Source organism: Schistocerca piceifrons, chromosome 6, assembly GCF_021461385.2.
Source record: "Schistocerca piceifrons isolate TAMUIC-IGC-003096 chromosome 6, iqSchPice1.1, whole genome shotgun sequence".
Classification (NCBI taxonomy): domain Eukaryota; kingdom Metazoa; phylum Arthropoda; class Insecta; order Orthoptera; family Acrididae; genus Schistocerca; species Schistocerca piceifrons.
This window is the reverse complement of record NC_060143.1, coordinates 116,823,738-116,848,219: the sequence shown is the minus strand read 5'-3', so window position 1 is coordinate 116,848,219 and position 24,482 is coordinate 116,823,738. Positions and strand designations below refer to the sequence as shown.

The 24,482-nt window shown below is 43.1% G+C and overlaps 1 protein-coding gene across 1 annotated transcript in view; it reads left to right on the top strand.

The window, feature by feature from the left end:
* The first annotated feature begins 9,944 nt into the window (after positions 1 to 9,944).
* The window catches only part of LOC124803174 (formin-like protein 20), a 182,708-nt gene continuing 168,170 nt past the window's right edge, over positions 9,945 to 24,482 (top strand). Inside the window, exon 1 of the mRNA XM_047264357.1 lies at positions 9,945 to 9,964. Within this exon, the coding sequence (XP_047120313.1) occupies positions 9,945 to 9,964 (20 nt within the window). The remainder of the gene's footprint in view (positions 9,965 to 24,482) is intronic.

Below are 24,482 nucleotides of genomic sequence, written 5' to 3'. Positions count from 1 at the left end.
GATTGCGCCAAAGAGTACTATTAAGCCGCCTCCACAGTGCGTGTTAAGAGATCATGGCAGTCAGTGCTTGTTATGAGATTGTAGAGGTCAGTGGTTGTCGAGAGTTCGTAGCAGTCAGTGCTTGTTATGAGATTGTAGAGGTCAGTGGTTGTTGAGAGCCCGTAGAGGAGAGTGTGTGTTAAGAGTTCGTACCGAGATGTGCTAGTGGGCACTGCTTGTCGTGAAGTTGGAGTAAGATGTTGTAGTAAAGAGTGTTGTTCCATGTTTTATGCAGTTATTTGATGGGAGAGATAGCAGATGTTATTGTAATGAGTGCATTTCGTCAATATATATGAAGGTAAAATTTATAATGTTCCTTTATTAGTTGTGGATCTGAAATAATGTGTCACTACAGGTTCAGTCAACAAAGCATCTGGCTCGTGTTCTTGTATTAGAGTGAATTTTGGTTTTCTTGCGTAATTATAGTTTTTCTAAATTTCTTTTGTCACGTCAGTATAATTGGTATCAAAATTCTTGTCTTGTTGGAAAAGAACCGTGCCAGATGTGGACGTTGAGTCACACTCCCACATACAGAACAGTGACTCTTGTGCTTATTGGTCTTGTTGGTTTTCTTTTTTTTTAGTTGCTGGGGACTTAATTAATTAACTGTGTTTACAGAAATTTTCTTACATTGTTCTTTGCAGTCAGATAGCGTAATAATACTAGTCAGGGCCAACCGATTACGAGACTTGCGTAATCGGACATACAGTTACTAAAAACCAAAAAATATTTTCAATCAATTATACATTTAATTAAGCCCCCATGCAACCTGGGTGCGCCAATGGTAAAACGTCATTTTTTCGGATGAATCCGGGTTCTGTTTACAGCATCATGATGGTCGCATCCGCGCTTGGCGACATCGCGGTGAACGCACATTGGAAGCGTGTATTCGTCATCGCCATACTGGCGTATCACCCGGTGTGATGGTACGGGGTGCCATTGGTTACACGTCTCAGTCACCTCTTGTTCGCACTGACGGCACTTTGAACAGTGGACGTTACATTTCAGATGTGTTGCGACCCGTGGTTCTACCCTTCATTCGATCCCTGCGAAACCCCACATTTCAGCAGGATAATGCACGACCGCATGTTGCAGGTCCTGTACCGGCCTTCCTAGATACAGAAAATGTTCGACTGCTGCCCTGGCCAGCACATTCTCCAGATCTCTCACCAACTGAAAACGTCTGGTCAATGGTGGCCTAGCAACTGGCTCGTCACAACACGCCAGTCACTACTCTTGATGAACTGTGGTATCGTGTTGAAGCTGCTTGGGCAGCTGTATCTGTACACGCCATCCAAGCTCTGTTTGACTCAATGCCCAGGCGTTATCAAGGCCGTTATTACGGCCAGAGGTACTGATTTCTCAGGATCTATGCACCCAAATTGCGTGAAAATGTAATCACATGTCAGTTCTAGTATAATATATTTGTCCAATGAAGTCCCGTTTATTATCCGCATTTCTTCTTGGTGTAGCAATTTTAATGGCCAGTAGTGTATAACCACCCGGTGGTTGACACCGAAACTGGTAGTCTTTTAACAAACTAAAAGTGCGACTTTAGACTAAAACAAATAATTTTTTTCTTCTGATTGTGAGATGTGACAAAGTGATACTGGAATAAGCCGTACCTAAGAGCGGTCACGTTTTGTAGTCGGCTCTTACAGTGTCTGGTGTCAAGTCTGCCGGCGGCCTGCAGAACTTTATCGTGTGGCGCGGTAACCTTGCGCGGCACTGCAGGACGAGCAACGGCTTCCCGTACCGTGGATGAGCTCGCTTAGTATGGCTTGCTCTGTCGCCTCCCATTACTAGGTAAAATATTCTGTAGATGTCGATAGTGTTCGTTAGCAGCGCAAACTACTGCAGTTAAAGCTCTGTATAGGGAAAGTACGGCCAACTTGCCAGTGGCCGCCCACTGCGCCGCTGATGATACATTGACTTCTGCAGCATATTTAGCCGTGTGTATTAAGGAAGTGCACTCAACCGTCTAATGCACAGCTAAAACTGATGAGTGGCTTCAAACGGAACATGCTGGATATTTAGCAACTAAAATCTCAACAAATTTAAGCTAAATTAGTCGGAAAGCATGTTTTGTGGCGAGTATGAAACAGTTTTTTGCCTGCTATCCTTTATTAATAGCAAAAGCAGATTTCGCAGTTTTTTTGACGTATCGAATTTGAACACCTGTTTCCGTGACTAGCATTAAATTGGTCCTATCCGATAGTCAGCAGCAAGTGCAAGGAAAAATCCATCACTAATTTAAAGCTCTATATCGACTTACTTCTTATTCCTACTACTCGGTACTGCGAAAATTCGCCCAATGTCTCTTTTGTTATACGAAGTTAAGCGTTGGATTTAAATATACAGGCGTGGTACATTAGCAAATACAATTGATGAACGTGTCTATATGATTACGCAAGCATTATACAGGGTGTTACAAAAAGGTACGGCCAAACTTTCAGGAAACATTACTCACACACGAAGAAAGAAAATATGTTATGTGGACATGTGTCCGGAAACGCCTACTTTCCATGTTAGAGCTCATTTTATTACTTCTCTTCAAATCACATTAATCATGGAATGGAAACACACAGCAACAAAACGTACCAGCGTGACTTCAAACACTTTGTTACAGGAAATGTTCAAAATGTCCTCCGTTAGCGAGGATACATGCATCCACCCTCCGTCGCAAGGAATCCCTGATGCGCTGATGCAGCCCTGGAAAAATGGTTCAAATGGCTCTGAGCACTATGGGACTTAACATCTTAGGTCATCAGTCCCCTAGAACTTAGAACTATTTAAACCTAACTAACCTAAGGACATCACACACATCCATGCCCGAGGCAGGATTCGAACCTGCGACCGTAGCAGCCCCGCGGTTCCGGACTGCAGCGCTAGAACCGCACGGCCACCGCGGCCGGCTGCAGCCCTGAAGAATAGCGTATAGTATCACAGCCGTCCACAATACGAGCACTAAGAGTCTCTACATTTGGTACCGGGGTTGCGTAGACAAGAGCTTTCAAATGCCCCCATAAATGAAAGTCAAGAGGGTTGAGGTCAGGAGAGCGTGGAGGCCATGGAATTAGTCCGCCTCTACCAATCCATCGGTCACCGAATCCATTGTTGAGAAGCGTACAAACACTTCGACTGAAATGTGCACGAGCTCCATCGTGCATGAACCACATGTTGTGTCGTACTTGTAAAGGCTCATGTTCTAGCAGCACAGGTAGAGTATCCCGTATGAAATCATGATAACGTGCTCCATTGTGCGTAGGTGGAAGAACATGGGGCCCAATCAAGACATCACCAACAATGCCTGCCCAAACGTTCACAGAAAATCTGTGTTGATGACGTGATAGCACAATTGCGTGCGGATTCTCGTCAGCCCACACATGTTAATTGTGAAAATTTACAATTTGATCACGTTGGGATGAAGCCTCATCCGTAAAGAGAACATTTGCACTGAAATGAGGATTGACACATTGTTGGATGAACCAATCGCAGAAGTGTACCCGTGGAGGCCAATCAGCTGCTGATAGTGCCTGCACACGCTGTACATGGTACGGAAACAACTGGTTCTCCCGTAGCACTCTCCATACAGTGACGTGGTCAACGTAACCTTGTACAGCAGCAACTTCTCTGACGCTGACATTAGGGAAATCGTCAACTACATGAAGAATTGCCTCGTCCATTGCAGGTGTCCTCGTCGTCCTAGGTCTTCCCCAGTCGCGAGTCATAGGCTGGAATGTTCCGTGCTCCCTAAGACGCCGATCAATTGCTTCGAACGTCTTCCTGTCGGGACACCTTCGTTCTGGAAATCTGTCTCGGTACAAACGTACCGCGCCACGGCTATTGCCCCGTGCTAATCCATACATCAAATGGGCATCTGCCAACTCCGCATTTGTAACCATTGCACTGACTGCAAAACCACGTTCGTGATGAACACTAACCTGTTGATGCTACGTACTGATGTGCTTGATGCTAGTACTGTAGAGCTATGAGTCGCATGTCAACACAAGCACCGAAGTCAACATTACCTTCCTTCAACTGGGCCAACTGGCGGTGAATCGAGGAAGTACAGTACATACTGACGAAACTAAAATGAGCTCTAACATAGAAATTAAGCGTTTCCGGACACATGTCCACATAACATCTTTTCTTTATTTGTGTGTGAGAAATGTTTCTGAAAGTTTGGCCGTACCTTTTTGTAACACCTTGTATTTTTGTCAGATCTATCCCATAAAATTCTGTCTGCAAATTGTTCTATTACATAAGGAGAATGATTACGAAAATTCATGAGAATACAAAGTTTTTAAAATGTGTTTGAAATAAACGAGACTTACGATCAAAAGTAGACTGTAGCAAAACAGTAACAACTGTATTCGTATTTATATAATGTACATTAGCGGCCATATCGCAACATTAATAGTAGCCTCCTGGTATCGTTAACGGTTACTGAATATGCGGTCGTCTGTTCGGCACTTGCCCAGTGCAATTTTTTTTCTTTGTACGTAATATCGTTTGGAACAAAGCACAATTTATTATTGTGAGCACCGTAAATATAAGTCTCAACCAGACTGTACAGTCAATCAGGTCAAATTTTTTACCAGTCGTGATAACTTTGTACGGTACCACTCACTAATTTTCGTTTTATGTGCTAAAGTGACAGTATTATCTCTTAAGATTTCTATTTTGTAATTAAATTACCATTAAAGCACCCTATTAGCTCTTCTGACGCTTTTTTTTCTGTCTGAGTGGATTGGAAACTAAATAACAGAAATGTAAAGAGGACACAAAGATAAAATTCCGGAAATGAATAAAATTAACTGAATGATTAAGTCGAGCTCTTGCGAGCAATATTTTCTAGTTACGTCTCTCCCTTCGCAAGGAATTCTGTACAGTTTTCCTACCTTTCCGCCTCGAAACGAACTGCCAAAAGCACAACATTGAGGCATTATTTTACTTAAAACTTCGAAGATATACAACACTTCCCATGCTTCGCATGTAACGCTTGGGCCCACAATCGCTGCTAATCACGTGACGCGGTTTCAGTCAGTCCTGAACTGTGGACTTTCCTTTATACAGAGCTTTAACTACAATCGTTCGGCCTAGAGTAGTAGTCGGCAGACCGTAGCTCGCGAGCCACATGCGGCTCTTTGACCCACTGAGTGTGGCTCTTCCAAATAAATTAAAGAGTTATCACTGTCTGCAAAAACAGTGAAAGCTATTGTCTTAGGATATAGCCAACCAGCGAGTCGGAGATATTAAACTGGTTTCTACTTGATCAGTAGCAGTTGACATGTCTTGTGACAAAATATACACTTAAAGTTTTACTTTTTTACGATTTAACTCAACTACAGGTTCTAAATAGGAACTTCTGCGATTACAGCTACTCAAAGGTCAAACACGTAGAAACTAAATAGCAAATGCTGTAGATGAGTGGGTTGGAAAACAATGTATTCCACCCGATAAAATTTTGTCACTTTCAACTGATAACTTTCAAGTATGGCGTAAGAAACGGGTTTGTAGCTTTTTGAAAGAAAAAAATTGATCACGAGGTAGTTAGTTGCCATTGCAAGCTCTTAAACAGCTCCAGTATAAAAAATTTGTTCTTGGACTTGAGAGTGACTATGCATATCTTCTGCTCCATAACGAGGTACGTTGGTCATCAAGAGGAGACGCTTTGAAACGTTTCCATTTTTTACTAAAAAAAACTAAAGCATTTCCGCTTGAGAAGTGTATTCGCTATCCAGAACTAACGAATGATCACTGGATCCAAAAATTTTATTTCATGGTAGACGTTGCATCGCATTTAAATCAGCTTAATCGTAAACTACAGGGGAAAGGAAACAATTTTTTTCGATGTTAGAAAAAGTTATTTAATTCGAAAACGTATTATCTGTTTCTGTTCAAGATTTTGGAAGAGAAAACTTTTATTCACTTTACCAGTCTGTTGAAACAGCGGCAGGAAAATAATTCCGATACTGATATTGTTAAATATGAGAGAAACGTTTCGCAACAGACGTCAGCAATTCAGGAACAGCAAAGCGGCATCAGCGTTTGCTAAAAAAAAGCCTGAATGTTAATGTAACAGAATTAATTTCTTCTCCGTTTAATAATGATATCTACAGCTTTGAAATATAACTGCTGGATATAGAAAACAAAAAATTGTGAAACTCGAAATTTGAACGTCTTTCTGCTGATATAGAAATATTGAAGAAAAACAAATGTGGTCTTTGTTCACAGCATAAGTGGTCTGTTTTGAAAGACGTGGAGAAGGAATATGTGCTGATTTCTTACACCTCAATCAGTATTCCTGGTACATACAGTTTAATCAGCTGAAAAATTAATGTTTTCTGTTCTTCCCTTATCCGCGTCTGCACATTCATGTGAACAATTGTTTTCAAGCATGGAGAGCAAATTGAGAAGTCGTCTTACTGATGAGAATCTGGAATAGTGCCTAAAATAAAAGAAAAACACACACACAAACACACACAAAGCATAGCAACTTAACTCGCCCAAACTTCCCCAGGCGATGCAAGACCATTGTTCACATTAATGTTTCAGCCATTTACATGATTTGATTTTATGGTTACCTCAGTTTAATTTTATCAACGGGTAATATCGTTATCAAGTATAATATCGGATGTCATTCAACGTACCTTCTGTTTACCCAAGACTTTAAGTAAAATTTATAAAGTTAATTTTAGGGAGCGTTCTGGTGGAATGAAGATGCAGTCTCGAGAATTGAGAAAGGTATGTTGGGACGGTTTGGACGCAGAGAGAGGATAAGCGAAAGGAGATAGAGGAAATAAGTATACGAGGCGAGTGTGGATGACAAACGTGGAAGGGGTCGACCTCAGTGAACGTGCCTCAGTCCGACCGAGAACGTTTTAAGCGAAGCCCAGTTTAGGAATAACCTCATTAACTTATTGCGCCCACTTTTACAGTTTACAGTTAAAAAATTTGTCTCTCAGAAGAAATCTCAAGCGTTGTACTGTTAATATTTGGCTCTGACTGAGTTTGCCGACCACTCGCCTAGAGTGCCCCATACATGGCTTAAGGCAACGGAGAACGAGCTGGCCACCCTAGACAAGTGACGTCATGTTACAGGAACTCGGCGCCTGTGTGGTGAGACACTATCATCTAAGTTATTACTCAGTCCTACATGCGCTACGAAAAAAAGGCGTACGTATTATTACAGGTTCTACATCTACATACATACTCCTCAAATCAGAATTAATTGCATCTCTATCTCTACTAAGCATTCTCCATGTGTTACACCCGAAAACAGAGCGAGGGAATAAGACTATCTGTACACCTCCATACGAGCCGTAGCACCTCTTGTCTTGTCCTCGCAGTCGTTATGGAAACGTGAGGTGGAGGCAATAAAATCGTCCTGCGGTCAGCTGCAAATGCCAGTTCTCTAAATTTTCTCAGTAGCATTTCGCAAAAAGAATGTCATCTTCCGTCAGGGATTTCCACTCGAGTTCACGAAGCAACTCCACAACACTTGCGTGTTGATCGAACCTACCGGTAAGAAATTAGCAACACGCCTCTGAATTGCTTCGATGCCTTCCTTATTCCGAACTGGTGAGTATCCCAAACACTCGAGCGGTGCTCAAGAATGGGTCGCAATAGTGTTTTATACACCGTCTTCTTTACAGATGCACCACACTTTCCTAAAATTCTCCCAGTAGAGCAGAGTCGACTATTTGCCATCGATACTCCCCTCCTTACATGCTCGTTCCATTTCATATCCCTTTGCAATCTTAATCGACGTAACATAGTCAAGGAGCACATTTTTGATACCTTATTCGAACACTATGGGAGTCTTTTTCCTACTCATCTTCTGTAACTTTTTCTACATTCGGGGCAAGCTGCCATTCATCACACTAGTTAGAAATTTTGTCAAGTCACTTCGTATCCTGCTGCAGTCACTCAACAACGACATCTTGACGTACACCGCAGCGTCATCAGCAAACAGTCATAGTTTCCTGATTCCCCTGTCCGTCAGATCATTTATGTACACAGAGAACAAGAGTGTTCATATCACATTTCCTGGGGCATTCCTGACGAAGAGGCGCCGTCCGAGACAACGTACTGGGTTCTACTTCTTTCCATTGGTGCACCGCATTAAACGCACCCCGGAGTATAGTGTCTGTCTGTCGCCTTTAATCCATGATTCGGGGATATCGTGTGAGGACAGGACAAGCTAAGATTCGCACGAGCGATGCTTTCTACCAGTGTTGCCCACAAAGTAATGCATCGCATTTTTTTCTTCAACAATTCTTTATGGAACATAATGAGAATTACACACACGAAAGAATGGTATTTTATCTACACATCCTATTTTTCGACGCAATTTCCGTTCCAGTCTATGGCCTTCCTCTAGCGCGAAACAAGAGCGTGTATGCCCTGTCGGTACCAACCCTTGTCCTAGTGGCGGAGCCAGTGCTTCACTGTGTGAATCACCTCCTCATCGCCCTCAAAATGTCTTCCACGAACGGCATCCTTTAATGCCCCAAACAAATGGAAGTCCGAGGGGGCTAGGTCAAGGCTGTCGGGTGTGACAGCCGTGGATGGTCTCCCCGACCGCTGCAAATCGTGGAGCTCCGCCGAACCGCCTTTGGTGACCTCACCCTCCGTGCCCAGCGACTAACTGTCCTTCTCTCGACAGCAGATGCCGCATACACTTTGCACAAGCGTTTGTGAATATTCCTCACCGTTTCTATCCCTGCAGTGAGAAATTGAATGACGGCACGTTGCTTGTAACGTACATCACCTACAGACGCCATTTTGAAACTGCCCTGCAGCGACGCTATCCGTCGGAAGTGACGAAAACTTTGCGCGCTCAGTCAGGAGACTTCAAATAATACATACTAACGTTTCGCATTCGTGGAATTGTTTTCGGCTGAGAAAAAAAATGCGGTGCATTCCTTTCTGGGAAATCCTCGTAATTCCTTGCTGATTTGTGGGCAAAAACTTTTCCGTGTCAAGGATGTTCATTCTAACTTAGAATATAGCTCAAGAATTCTGCAGCAAACCGACGTTAAGGATGTTGGTCACTAATTTTGCGTGTGCGTTCTTTTACCCATCTTATACACAGCAGTTACCTGCATTTTTTTGCATTCGCTTGGAATTTTGGCACAGGGTGAAAGATTCGCGATAAGTAAGGAGCCAAAGCCCTACAGTACTCTGTGTAAAGCAAACTGGGACTCCATCCGGACCTGACGAGTTATTTGTTGGATCTCCACTTGGCCGGCTGGTCGATTCGTGCAATATCTACGTAGATTTGTGGGGAATTCGGATGTGGCAGTGGACCCAATGTTGGACTGCATGGGAATGTGAGGAAAGGCATACTCCTCCCCAAGTTTCCAGTAGGTCACATCAGACCACCACACAGCAAGATCGCTGTATTCTGCGCCATAGGGAATTGCCGTCCTGTGCGTAGTGTGCCGTTAACGCCCCAACATAAACGTTGCGTTAGGAATGGTGCTGTGAAACGGAAGCATAGACTGTTGATGAATGGCACGAATCGCTTTTCTGCAGCACTCCCGAAGGCCAACGTCGGCGCGTATGGTGGCGACCTGAGGAGTGTTTCCATTCTTGCAATGTTTCGGAGACGAACTGCGGTGTTACTCGTGCTATCATGGTGAGTGGGTATCGTTTCACGACGCGGCTGGTACTGACTTGAGGGCACAAGGGCACGTCATGGACTTCCTGTTTCCTCGTGTGTTACTTCCCATGCGACAGTACCGTGGTGCCGTTTTTCAACAGGACAATGCTTGTCCACACTGTCTGTGAACGGTCTGCGTGATGTTGAAGTACTTCCGTGGTCAGCAAGATCCAAAGGTCTGTCCCCAGTATAACATGTATTCTAAGAGCTCGGAGTCCACTGTCACCGTGGCATGGGTGCAACACCACGCTGGTAAGTGCGCCGGTACTGCCAAATACTTCGTAAATTTAATTCGATAGTGCAACCACTGAAATAGCGTAACATACCTTCTCTAAGACTGTAGATACAGCAAAGAAGGTAACTGCGAAGAAGCCATGGATAATAAAAGAAATACTTCAGTTGATCGATGACAGTTGGAAGTACAAAAATGTTCAGGAAATTCAGGAATACAGAAATACAAATCGCTGAGGAATGAAATAAATAGGAAGCGCAGGGAAGCTAAGACGAAATGCCTACAAGAAAAATGTGACGAAATTGAAAACGAAATGGTAGTCGGAAGGGCTGGCTCAGCACATAGGAGAGCCAAAACAACCTTTGCTGAAATTAAAAGCAAGGGTGGTAACATTAAGACTGGTACCGGAATTCCATCGTTAAATGCAGAGGAGAGAGTAGAAGGTGGAAAGAGTACACTGAAGGCCTCTATGAGGGGGGAAGATTTGTATAATGTGACAGGAGAAGAAGCAGGGAATTTAGAAGAGATAGGGGGTTAAGTACTAGAATCCGAATTTAAGAGAGATTTGGAGGACTTAAAAATCAAATAAGACAGAACGGATCGATAACATTCCATCAGAATTTCTAAAATCATTAGGGGAAGTGGCAACAAAACGACTATTCACGGTGCATAGAATGTATGATTCTGCCAATATACCGTCTGACTTTCGCAAAAATATCAGCCACACAATTCCGAAGAATGGAAGATCTGACAAGTGCGAGAATTATCGCTTAACAGCTCATGCATCCAAGTTGCTGACAAGAATAATATACAGAAGAATGGAAAAGAAAATTGAAGATGTGTTAGATGACGATTAGTTTGGCTTTAGGAAAGGTAAAAGCACGAGAAAGGCAATTGTGAGATTGCGGTTGATAATGGAAACGAGACTAAAGAAAAATCAAGACACGTTCACAGGATTTGTCGACCTAGAAAAAGCGTTCTACAATGTAAAATGGTGGAAGATGTTCGAAATTTTGAGAGAAATATAGGTAAGCTATAAAGAGAGAGGGGTAATTTACGATATGTACAAGAACCAACACGGAATAATAGTAAGAATGGACGAACAAGATCGAAATGCTCGGATAAAAAGGGTATAAGATAGGGATGTAGTCTTTCGCCCCTACTGTTCAATCTGTACATCGAAGAAGGAATGGTGGAAATAAAAGAAAGGTTCAGGAGTGGAATTAAAATTCTAGGTGAAAGGGTATCAATGATACAATTCGCTGATGACATTGCTATCCGAACTGAAAGTGAAGAAGAATTACATGATCTGCTGAATGGAATGGACAGACTAATGAGTACAGAATATGGATTGAGACGAAAGTAATGAGAAGTACCAGAAGTGAGAACAGCGAGAAACTTAATATCAGGATTGATAGCCACGAAGTAGACGAAGTTGGGGAATTCTACTCCCTAGGCAGCAAAATAACCAATGACGGACGGAGCAAAGACGACATGAAAAGCAACTAGCACTGGCAAAAAGGCGATTCCTGCTCAAGATTAGTCTACTAGTATCAAACATAGGCCTTAATTTGTGGACGAAATTTCTGAGAATATACATTTGGAGCACAGCATGGTGTGGTAGTGAAACATGGACTGTGGGAAAACCGGAACAGAGGAGAATCGAAGCATTTGAGGTGTGGTGCAACAGACGAACGTTGAAAATTATGTGGACTGATAAGGTAAGGGATGACGAGGTTCTGCGCAGAATCGGAGAAGAGAAGAATACGTGGAAAACACTGACAAGGAGAAGGGACAGGATGATAGGACATCTGTTAAGACATCAGGGACTGACTTCCGTGGTGCTAGAGGGAGCTGTAGAAGGAAAAACCTGTAGAGGGAGACAGAGATTGGAATACATCCAGCAAATAATTGAAGACGTAGGTTGCAAGTGCTACTCCGAGATGAAGAGGTTTTCATACGAGAGAAATTCATGGCGGACCACATCAAAGCAGTCAGAAGACTGTTGACTGAAAACAATAAAAAAATACAATAAAATAAAACTCTGATGCCGTGTAGTTAGCTCATAATTTCAGTGTAGATGTAATTGTACTGTGAGAGACACGCAGCCCGAAATAAGATTTATTGGGAACAAACTGTTTGGCAGTTAGAACTAGACCATGTGTATTCTCTCTCAAAATTGCACGATCTCAGCCGCCTCCTCGGTGGATGCATCCTGTTGTCGACTACCTATTACACTGTCGAGTCACACTGATGTGACCACCTGTCAGAAGCCTGAATCAGCACCTTCTGCAGCGCGGACCACTGCGAGACAGGCACCGGGAGTGCCACTGAGGTTCAGGAAGGTACTGACATGGCTGTGTAGCCGTGCTGACTGTAGTATCGTGGCAGCTGCGCCAGGTGTCTCGGTTGAGGATCGTCCATGGTGCATAAAGCCCAATCGAGATGTCCCACTGATTCTCAATTGCGCTTAAACCCCGGGAGTTTGGTGGAAGTACGCTTAACTCATACTGGTGATCTTCGAACCAAGCACTTACACTGCGGGCTTTGTAACACGTTGCATTGTCCTGCTGGAAGATGCCTTCGTGTCGCGGAAAAACTAACTGTACGAGGGGCGTTTGAAAAGTCCATGCAAAGTCCGAGAGATGGCATCATCGGTGCGTATCGAGGTCATGTTTAGTTAGTAGCGTCTTTGGAAAGAATGCACAAAAAGTTTCAGCCATATTGGCCTATTTATTTGTGTTTGGCATTCGTGTGAATCAAGGGAGTCGAGTGATTGTCAAAAAATGGACAAAAAATAATTTCGTGTGGTGATTAAACATTACTTTATGAAAGGCAAACCGCCTCAGGAGCAGCTTAATAAACATTACCTTCGATTAGAACAATTTATGAGTGGTTTCAAAATTATCCGAGTGGCAATATGGGCACACGTGATGCTGAACGTTCTGGACGCCCTGTGGAGGTTACGACTCCAGAAGTCATTGATAAAATCCATGATATGGTGATTAAACAGAAGAGTTAAGGTGCGTGAGATTGCTAGTGCTGTGGGCATCTAGAATGAACGGGTACATAATATTTTGCATAAACATTTGAACATGAGAAAGCTATCCGCAAGATGGGTTCCGCTATTGCTCACGCTGGACCAAAAACGGAATCGTGTGAAGTGTTGCAAGGATGTTTGGCAGCTGTTCAGGAAGGATCCGCAGGACTTTAAGCGTCGTATCGTCACTGTGGATGAAACATGGATACATTACTATATTCCTGAGACCAAACCAATCTAAACAATGGGTTACCAAGGGAGAATCTGCACCAAAAAAGGCGAAGACCATTCCTTCGGCCGGAAAGGTTATGACGACTGTCTTTTGGGATTCGCAAGGGATAATCCTCATCGACTATCTCGAAAATGGTAAAACTATTACAGATGAATGTTATTTATTGTTATTGGACCGTTTGAAAACCGAGTTGCAAGGAAAACACCGGCGATTGGACCGCAAAAAAGTCATTTTCCATCACGACAATGCACCGGAACACACCTCACACCTCAGCAGTTGTGGTCGCAAAATTAATAGGATTCCAACTCGTTTCACATCCCCCCTATTCTCCAGATTTGCATCCTTCGGACTACTATTTGTTCCCCAATTCGAAGAAATGGCTGACGGGGCAAAGATTTTATTCAAACAAGGAGGTGATTGCAGCAACTTATAGCTATTTTGCAGACTTTGACAATTCCTATTATTCAGAAGGGATCAACAAATTAGAACAACATTGGATGAAGTGTATAAGTCTAAAAGGAGACTAAGTGGAAAAATAAAAATAGGTGTACCCGAAATACTTAACTAGTTTTTATTTTTGCACGGACTTTTCAAACGCCCCTCGTATGTATGGGTGGACACTGTCTCCAAAGACAGATGCACACTTGTGTCCATTCATTGTGCCTTCGAGAATGACCAGATCACCCTCGGAATGCCACGAAATCGTTCCCCATATCATAACGCTCCTACCTCCGCCCTGGACCCTTTCGAGATTTGTTGCAGTGTGTTTGCTTTCACGCCATACCCTCCAACAGCGACCCGTTCGATGGAGCATAAAACGCGAATCATCTGAAAAGTACACCGTCGCCACTCAGTGGACGTCCAGTAGCAGTAGCGGTAATGGCATGCAAATTCCAGCCTTCGTCGCCGATGAACAGCAGCCAGCACGAGTGCATGAACCAGTCGCCTGCTGCGGGGACCAATATGTAGCAACGTTCGCTTAACAGTCGTTGAGGAGACACTGTTGGTAGCCCCTTGGTTCATCTGGGCATGCAGATGCACAACAATTACACATCTATTCGCCCGTACACATCTCCGCAGACATCTTTCACCCCTGTCATCTATGGCCCGCGATGCACCACAACTGCCTCGGTGCCTGTGGTGTGCGTACTGTAAGACCTTCGGTACACACACCATCAGATTATTTGACTTGTCGCTCTAACGAAGTAGGTGAGTGTCAGCAACATGTCTCGTGGTCTTATCATGGGGTGTCTATCTTCTGCCGTTAGGTCAGATGATAAAAATGCCACTTGCACACTTAGAGTAGCAGATTGACGGTGACCAATTTGATTAATTTTCACACACATTTATTAAAATAATAACAAGCCTAAAAACTACTTAACTTGGTTCTGGATGCTATTTACAATTTACAATCTGAAGTTCCTTTGGTCTTGATACGTTAATCTTATTCTCACATATCTCTGATACTTGACAAAGTGTCTATACATTTCTCTTCATGGCTATGTACAGGAATATGATAATCTTATTAGGCGCAGACTGAAACTTCACTATAGACTGGTACAGACTAATGCAGACTGACTAATCGGAAGTCTGTACACTCGTTATAATACCTCGCGCGTTCAGGTATCACTGCGGAGGAGAAAAGTTCTACGTTAGCAGCAATCTCATTGGCTGCATTACATATTAATACGCGGATCGGCGGAAGCAGAATTTGGTCTGTCTCTAAGACAGCGCCATCTCGTAGTGCGGAGATGGACGAGTGCTGCGCCTGCACTGTTGTGCTTAGTGGGGCGCGCTCTAGTGGGAAAGTTGTGTACGCACTACGTGGAACTATGTACACAACAGTGCCAGTTTTGGATAGTGGGATTTTTCAATGCTGGGTATACTCTAACCAAGAAGGCACGCGTACTGTTTACAAACTTAGCCGTTTCCGACATACTTCTACCCTTGGCCCGAAAGCCACTGATCATGACCTCCGGATTTCGGATAAATCGCTCCTCTTCAAGCATTGCACTGCACTGTTTTCCGCGTACCCTCGACGTGCTTTATATACCCTCCAGTGCTAAATTGCGCGTCATTTATGTCGTTGGCCGAGTTTAGGTTTGTTCTGCGCATCTGACGTCACAAAACAGTCAGCCAATGAACAGAGAACGACGTTGCCAGAGCTAGACTGCTGTACAGAGCACGGGCGAGTGTCTTCAGTTTTAGAAACGTTCAGTCATAAATGAAGTAACTGAACGAAAGCAATGTCTTGGTAGCAGAATTTCTTTTATAGAGAGTTTGGAAAAAGCTTTCTTTATACCAATTGCTTCATATTCTATTAATTAATTAAACCAAACAAGCAATAACCCTCCTAATTCAGGCAATAGCAAGGAAAGGTGTTTGTATCATTCTCACTAACCGCTTTTTCGCAATAAAGAACAGCGGTAATTGTTTATTTCCTATTGTACTTCGACGAAACGTGAGTAATTCACAGTCATACCAACAGTGTTTGTCGGTATTTTGCGTCCTAGTTTAAAGTCCTTCAGGAAGTCTATTGAATGAAGAGCTGTGTTAGTGTAATGGTAAAAATGGTTGACTGCTAAGTGAAAGGTTCTGAGTTCAAACCTTGTTCGGTGCGTACTATTTTCTTTATTTAAAAACAATATCCAAGTGTCTTCATGAATTTTATTCGTTTGAATGTAATTTTTGGAAATTTCTAGTAGCAACTGAAATCGAGCATACAGAAAGTATACGCTATGGACTTTTACCTCTGCAAACTCTTCAAAATTTCGTTCTGTGGTTTACTACATTTAATGCTGCACAATAACTGCGTTGAACATCGAAACAAAATTAAGTCCTTTATGGGGGGAAGGTATCAGTCAAAAAGATATGTAAAAATCAAATTTTTGGGACAAACAGTTTTTGTGAAATCGAATGATAAGTGTGTCAAAGCAGTCGGAACACCATGTGTCTACACAGGCGAGCAGTGCAATGTGACAAAATCGCGCACAGCGAGGAATGCGGAGAGCACGTCTCTATAGCAGCGAAAGGGTTAATGCGCCCGTGGAGGCTTTACTTCAAACTGCGCGCTCCCCCCTAAACGTAAGTTTGCTTGGCGCGTGCAACTGGCAACGCAGCAATCTCCCGCGTCTGGGCGGGCATGCGCGAACCGCCAAGATAAAAGAATTGAACTATAGTTCTACCGCCTGCCGTCTGTGAGATGTTGCACGTTGGTGTCCAACAAAGGCGCTGGTCACGTTAATGAGACTGGACCGTGTAAATTCTGGTGTTTGGACTGTAGACCGCAGCCTTTACCAGAAGCACAATACCTCGGGTGTTGTCCATAAAAGGCCTTATAAATATGTCTTGCTTTTAGAAAAAAAGTATTAGCAACGAACTGATGAGTGCCTGTTCAGCGGCCTTCAGCCATTTTGACATATTACGATCGACCAGACAAGAGTGGCCTCGAAAAATGAATATTTACGATGCTTCAGTAATAAACATCTGACCCTACGGTGGAGTACCCACGACTGCGTTGAGTGATTAAACTGCAGACAACTATCTTAGAAACAAGGACAATCGATGCTCACAAATAGTTTCAATGTCACGCATAGTGTAATTGCAGTTGCAGACTCCTTTCACAAATGCACAGTGAAGTCGTAATGGTATGTCTGTTAACGAGATTACCTTAATGTCAACGGGCCATTAAACGCTAACTTCCTTTCCATACAAAAAAGGCATACTTAACAATTTACGATAGGAATGAGTTAATTATAGGTTACCTTGAAATATTCTTTCGACGCTCTCTGATGGTTGGTTCCTTTGATACAGTATCGTCTGTACGTTTATGTCCCCAGTCGTGAGCGCAGTGTTTGGGACGTTCTGAGACATTACTCATGTGTATCACACCCCTCACTTACGAAATGACCAGCTTGTGGAAGTATCTGAAATAGTCGGCATTTTTTTAGTGCCGTAACTTTCAAAGACTGAAACCTTGAGGGAGTTTTTGATGGATGTATAGTAACTGAAATTGAAAAATGATCGAGATTGTGGTTCTCAGACACTTCAGGGATAGAAGCATGATCTCGTCCAAGTTCTGTTGGTTAAAATATAATCGCACTTGCAACCCAGGTTGGGGACTCAGTAAGGGGACGTCGCTGTAATTATACTTTCTCTAGTCTAATTACTTATACGTTTTGATTGGGAGATATCAAACCATTATAAAAATTCCACAAATTAAAAAAAATGTGTATATATTTGTTATGTAATGGTTAGTAATTTTGTACTTCTACTGAAGAGTTACTCTGTGATATGGAAGAGACTACCAAAAATAAACAGCTTTGTCCTACAGTTAAGAATATTACTGCTGGCTTCCAGACATATCTCATTTTGGATAGGTTATCAATGAATTTTATGGCTGTGTACTTCACTCCTTTCTGTTTCATTGACTACAGGATAGCCTTGTCTGTGATTGCCTGAATTACTTCCATACTTGAATGGACTGTTGGCAACAAATTTGTTCAATGAAAGAGGTACGCGTAATTCGAAGCAGTTTGTTTTTCAAAATTTAAATTATTTTGCCCAAGTATAGAATTTCTCTGAACCGACTTCAATGAATGAAAATATGTTCAATCTTTCAACCTCCTGATTCTCTGAGTCAAAAATATGTACGTATTCTCATGCCTGCAGTAGGTGTATCAATGAATTGTATCAAAACTACTAGACGACTTTTCAAGCTACAGGTTTCATCAGTATGCAGACTTTTCTACTTTTTACTGTTTCTTGTTGATACACGACATTAATGTAAGATGTTTTATGTTTGACTATACGAAACTGAATAAACTGTGTTTTTCACTGCTTAAGGCACTCCTGTTTCAGTAAACCAATCTCTTAACGGCTTTTACAGAAACAATATTATCATTTTCTCTGTTTACGCGTCTTTGTTCGATCTGGCAATAATACTTATACAGTGCGGAAGGCTAACTGATACTGGCTCCTGATTCAAATAAAATAATTCACACAGACTAAGATAAGGAAAATATCCATGATCTTGACCTGTGGTACTCCCATTGTAATTACATAAAACGTATTCGCCGCCATCAGCTGTACAAGCGAATGACAAAAATTATAATTTGCGCCGACCGTGGACTCGAACCCGGATTTCCCACTCCCCGCGAGCGGTTATCGTAATCGCTTTGTCTATACGTGCACTACTCAGGGCCAGCCCCAAGCTTCCATAGGTGACCGTTCATGCGTCACAACCTGTACTCGAACACGCACTACGTAATTCCCGTACAGGGGAGAACATTTTAATTGGAAGTCGCTGTTTGGCATCGGCGGATCAATACGATATAGCAGTGCCCGTGTTCTTAAGAAGACAATGTATACTGACAACCGCTAAGTACATCAGTTTCTCACAAATTTTGGAAAATGGTGTAAGAAGGGAGGAACGGGAGGCAGCTATTTGCATCTGGGGAGCCACCTTTTTTTGTAGAAATAATCAGTGTGGTAGATATCAGTTAATTACATATTACGCCTCTTCCTTATTTATACAAATGATATGTCCTATAGTATCATGGACAATTCTAAAATATTTGTTTGCTGATGACACTAGCTTGGTAGTAAAGGATGTTGTGTGCAACAATGGCTCTGTTTCACATAGTGCAGTTCACGACAAGTTCGTGGCTTGTAGAAAATAAACTAAAGCTAAATCACAGTAAGACTCATTTTTTTACAGTTTCTAACACACAATTCGACAAAACACGATGTTTTAATTTCACAGAATGGATATATGATTAGTGGGACTGAACAGATCAAATTTCTAGGAGTTCAGATAGATAATAAACTTCCGTGGAAAGCCCTTGTTCAAATACTTAATGGTACCACTTTTACTATTCGAACGGCATCTGAAGTAAGTGATCGTCGGACACGAAAAGTAGTGTACTTTGCTTATTTTCATTCGCTTATGTCGTACGGTATTATATTTTGGGGTAACGCTTCCCAGTCTAAATCGATATTTTTGGCTCAGAAACTGGTACTTCGGGCAATAAGTGTTGTAAGTTCGCGAACCTCTTGTCTACCCCTGTTCACTAGTCAGGATATTCTGACACTGCCCTCTCAATATATATATTCTTTACTGTCGTTTCTTGTTAACAATACCAGTTTATTCCCAAGAATCAGCAGCTCTGACTCAGTTAATAATCGGCAGAAATCCAATTTGCATTTGGATCGCACTTCCTTAACTCTTGTGCAGAAAGGTGTGCAGTATATTGCTGCATCCATTTTCAATAAGCTACCACAAGAATTCGAAAATCTTAGCGGTAATCCATTCACTTTCAAATCTAAGCTGAAGATTTTCTCATGGATCATTCCTACTCTGTTGAGGAGTTCCTTTGGAAAATTAAGCTGATTATTATATTTTTATGCGTTCACTTAAACTTATGGTTTGACATTTTTGGTTCATAAACTGATGTACTGACACGTCACATGGCCTTGGAGAATTGCTCCTCAATTTGGTCTTACGGAATTGGAAGTGTAAATAAATAAATACATTTTACAAGTCGATAACTTTACAGTGCCTGATAGAGAACATAATCAACCCCATATAAATTTTGTATCGTTTCTTCGCGAAAAAGGAGTGTTACGAGCCAGTAAAGTACACAGTCTGATCTAAAGTACCTGGACGCCGCTGCGTAACGCAGCACTGATCACTAGGGGTCACGAGAGGCAGACACGCCAGTATAGAAGGAGGCGGGGAGTACTGTGCTGTCAACATAGAAGCAGTAAAGGCAGAATGGGGCGTTCAGGGGACCACAGAGACTTCGAACGTGGACTAGTCACCGGATATCACTTGAGTAACACATCCGTCACGGAAATGTCAACCGTTCTGAAGCTGATCAAGCCGACTGTTGGCGATGTGATTGCGAAATGGAAACGTCGAGGGACAGCTATAGCTGAAGCAAGAACGGGCGGACCTCGCGTACTGACGGGCACGGACCGTGGAGCCCTGCGGAAGATGACTGTAAAAAAGTCACATGGAATGAGAGGATGGAGTCATTCGTGAGTTCCGAAGAATCAACTAGCAAGATCTATGCGCTCAGGGAGTTAAAAAAAATTGGAGTACAGTAGTCGATCAACTCCTCATACGCCCCCATTTCTGTAGTCAATGCTAAGCCACACTTAAGAGCGACGCCACTGCACAGTGGGTGGCTGGGAACGAGTGACTCGGAGTGAACCTCGTTACATATTGCGGAAATCCGGTAGGTAAGGTTTGGGCTTGGCGAATGCCTAAAGAAAGTTGCCTGTCGTGATGTATAGTGCCAACAGTGAAGTACAGAGGAGGCGGTGTTACAGTGTGGGGGTGTTCTTCCTCGTCAGGACGTAGTGCCCTTATTGCACTTCAGAAATCGCTGATGGAGATGAACACATTTTACTGCGTGCAGTAGAGGAACAGTTCGGGACATTGCACCCCGTCATAAAGCAGCGTCTGCGAGGAGGCTGTTTGCGGCAAGTGGACTGGCCTGCTCGCAGTCCCGACCTGCCCCAACGGAGCGCCTCTGGGATGAGACAGAGCGTCGACTTCGCTCCAGACTCCACTCTGTACATATGAGGAGGTGAGAAGCCAAGGGGTATAAGTGACATTTTCGGAAAAAACTAGTTAAGTGCAGAAATGGGTTCCTAATATATGTAAAATTATGGTGGTCAGGAGGTACGAGTGTATCTCTGTCTGGTGCTGCAATCTGGCAACAGAAAATTTAACTACTTGCAGAAACGGGTGCATTGTTTGGCCGCCAAGGGGTATATGTGAAGCGGCAATAATGGTGATGCGTGTGTGTGAATGCTGCGCTACTGTTACGAAGTGAAGTTCGTTGTTTCATTGCATGTAAGTGATAAAACAAACTTCATTCACTGTCTTTCATCAATAAATACGAATATTAATATTATTTTTATGGTAAATTGGACATAAAATACGAGAGAGAACAGTAACTATGACATCTCCAGAAGGGGACTGTTCTGACAGCTCCGAAGATGAGTAATTAAGTAAACCATTAATGTTATTGTCTCATGTTTAAATAAAACGCTTCAAAAATACGTATATTTTATATTTAAAGTGAAAAGCTGTTGATATTATTCGCTAGAATGACCTTTTTTTGCTGCAGACCAGACAGATGATGATGATGATGATATTTCGTATGAACCAGAGGTAGATAGTGTAGATACTGACTCCAGGGAAAACTCTAGTGATGAAGGTAATTTTCTATAATTGATGCAATATGAGCAGTAAACTAAGTTACAGTTTGTAAAAATTTTCCTGGCAGACTAGCTCCTTTCTTCTGATCGATATTTCTCAGTGGAAGTCAGAGTGCATTGTGCTGTTTTCTGGTTGCAGACGCTGCCAAACGTAGTAAGCAACTGATTATAAGGGCTACGAAAGATTTATTCATTAATTCCACATTCATTAACACTACTCAGAACTACATTACTTTGACAGTGAATATCTGTATAATATTATGCTTTCATGAAGCATTGTTACTGCCGTGCATCGTTAATTTCTACCATAGTGAATTATTAATGTGAAGTTAACATTACTATACAGAATGGTCTCCCCTCACCTTTCCTCACCCCACAGCCATGTTGGTGCATTTTTCTTGTTCACATTTTCGCCTTGCTGCCCAGAAAAGTTTTACAAGCTGTGTATTTACCATTAATTAACAAATAATGAGAAATCAAAACAACTTTCATTACCTGAAAAAGTAAAACTAACCACGTTAACGTACTGCTCTATGCTTCTTCATTTCAGACGAAAATGAGGTGTCTGATGAAAGTGAGGTAAACAGTGGAGGGCACAAAGCTTCTAAGAGAATAAAGCATATGGGGAGAAAAAAAACATGAAGGACTCATTTATGGAAAAGAGTAGTATCATCTACAAAACGTAATGAAGGCAAAGAATATGTGGATTGCAAAGGAAAGTTGCACAAAGAAAGAAAGGTAAGAGTGTACAGTCACAACTGCCGATTCAAGTGCAATCAAAACATCAGTCAACAAACAAGACAGGAAGTATTTAATGAATATTGGAGTCTTGGTAACTGGGACTTGCAAACCTCCTTCTTATACTCTTCCGTTACTGTCAGTGAGCTAAATAGAAGGAAAGGAACGGCTACAAAAAGAAAATTATTAGTAGGCAATATTCTCTCCAGGGCAAAAGAGTTTGCAAAGAGTTCTTTTTGAGGCCCCTAGATGTGTCTGACAAGAGAGTAACAAACGTTGTACAAAAGAAAACCACTTCAACTACAAATATTTCACCTAAGGACAAGCGAGGCCATAAAACTCCTGGAAATAAGATTGATGAAGTTAAAGTAGATCTTATAAAGGAACACATCATAAGTTTTCCAAAGTGCAGTGGCCACTATTCACGCCAAAAAGCACCTAATAAGAAGTATCTGGTAGGAAACGTCAACCTCAAGAAAGTGTATTGCTGTTCGCGGTGATCACACGCCCAATTAAGAACCACGTCCTACATTTTGGAATGTCCAGGAGTCCATCGTAAATTGCCTTCACTTCAGCGTAATTATTGTATTTTGAATAAAAATGTCATTTCTGTTCGTCTCACTGCGAATTTCTGTAGTGTACTGTAGCAGTTCATTCTCTGTATGGTCCAAGTTTCATCAAGCTTTGTTGCTTGGCAGTGGCACGTCGCTCGAAAATTATTTTCGTCGTCAAGTTTTCCATATCGGTATAAATGGAAGTTATATTCATAAATTATGTGTAGATTTTGATGGTTCGATTTATTCTTTTGTGCTAAGGATCAGTGACTACATCCTTCAGAGGATGTCTTCATTAGCACTGGTGATGCTGAAAAAAGAAACCAGACACATACTCAATTTCTGGTCAGTTTCTTGATGAATCATTAATTGCTGCTCAATGGTCACATGATAGCTATGCAAAAACCAGTTTCACTTGCTATTAAATTACACTCCTGGAAATGGAAAAAAGAACACATTGACACCGGTGTGTCAGACCCACCATACTTGCTCCGGACACTGCGAGAGGGCTGTACAAGCAATGATCACACGCACGGCACAGCGGACACACCAGGAACCGCGGTGTTGGCCGTCGAATAGCGCTAGCTGCGCAGCATTTGTGCACCGCCGCCGTCAGTGTCAGCCAGTTTGCCGTGGCATACGGAGCTCCATCGCAGTCTTTAACACTGGTAGCATGCCGCGACAGCGTGGACGTGAACCGTATGTGCAGTTGACGGACTTTGAGCGAGGGCGTATAGTGGGCATGCGGGAGGCCGGGTGGACGTACCGCCGAATTGCTCAACGCGTGGGGCGTGAGGTCTCCACATTACATCGATGTTGTCGCCAGTGGTCGGCGGAAGGTGCACGTGCCCGTCGACCTGGGACCGGACCGCAGCGACGCACGGATGCACGCCAAGACCGTAGGATCCTACGCAGTGCCGTAGGGGACCGCACCGCCACTTCCCAGCAAATTAGGAACACTGTTGCTCCTGAGGTATCGGCGAGGACCATTCGCAACCGTCTCCATGAAGCTGGGCTACGGTCCCGCACACCGTTAGGCCGTCTTCCGCTCACGCCCCAACATCGTGCAGCCCGCCTCCAGTGGTGTCGCGACAGGCGTGAATGGAGGGACGAATGGAGACGTGTCGTCTTCAGCGATGAGAGTCGCTTCTGCCTTGGTGCCAATGATGGTCGTATGCGTGTTTGGCGCCGTGCAGGTGAGCGCCACAATCAGGACTGCATACGACCGAGGCACACAGGGCCAACACCCGGCATCATGGTGTGGGGAGCGATCTCCTACACTGGCCGTACACCACTGGTAATCGTCGAGGGGACACTGAATAGTGCACGGTACATCCAAACCGTCATCGAACCCATCGTTCTACCATTCCTAGACCGGCAAGGGAACTTGCTGTTCCAACAGGACAATGCACGTCCGCATGTATCCCGTGCCACCCAACGTGCTCTAGAAGGTGTAAGTCAACTACCCTGGCCAGCAAGATCTCCGGATCTGTCCCCCATTGAGCATGTTTGGGACTGGATGAAGCGCCGTCTCACGCGGTCTGCACGTCCAGCACGAACGCTGGTCCAACTGAGGCGCCAGGTGGAAATGGCATGGCAAGCCGTTCTACAGGACTACATCCAGCATCTCTACGATCGTCTCCATGGGAGAATAGCAGCCTGCATTGCTGCGAAAGGTGGATATACACTGTACTAGTGCCGCCATTGTGCATGCTCTGTTGCCTGTGTCTATGTGCCTGTGG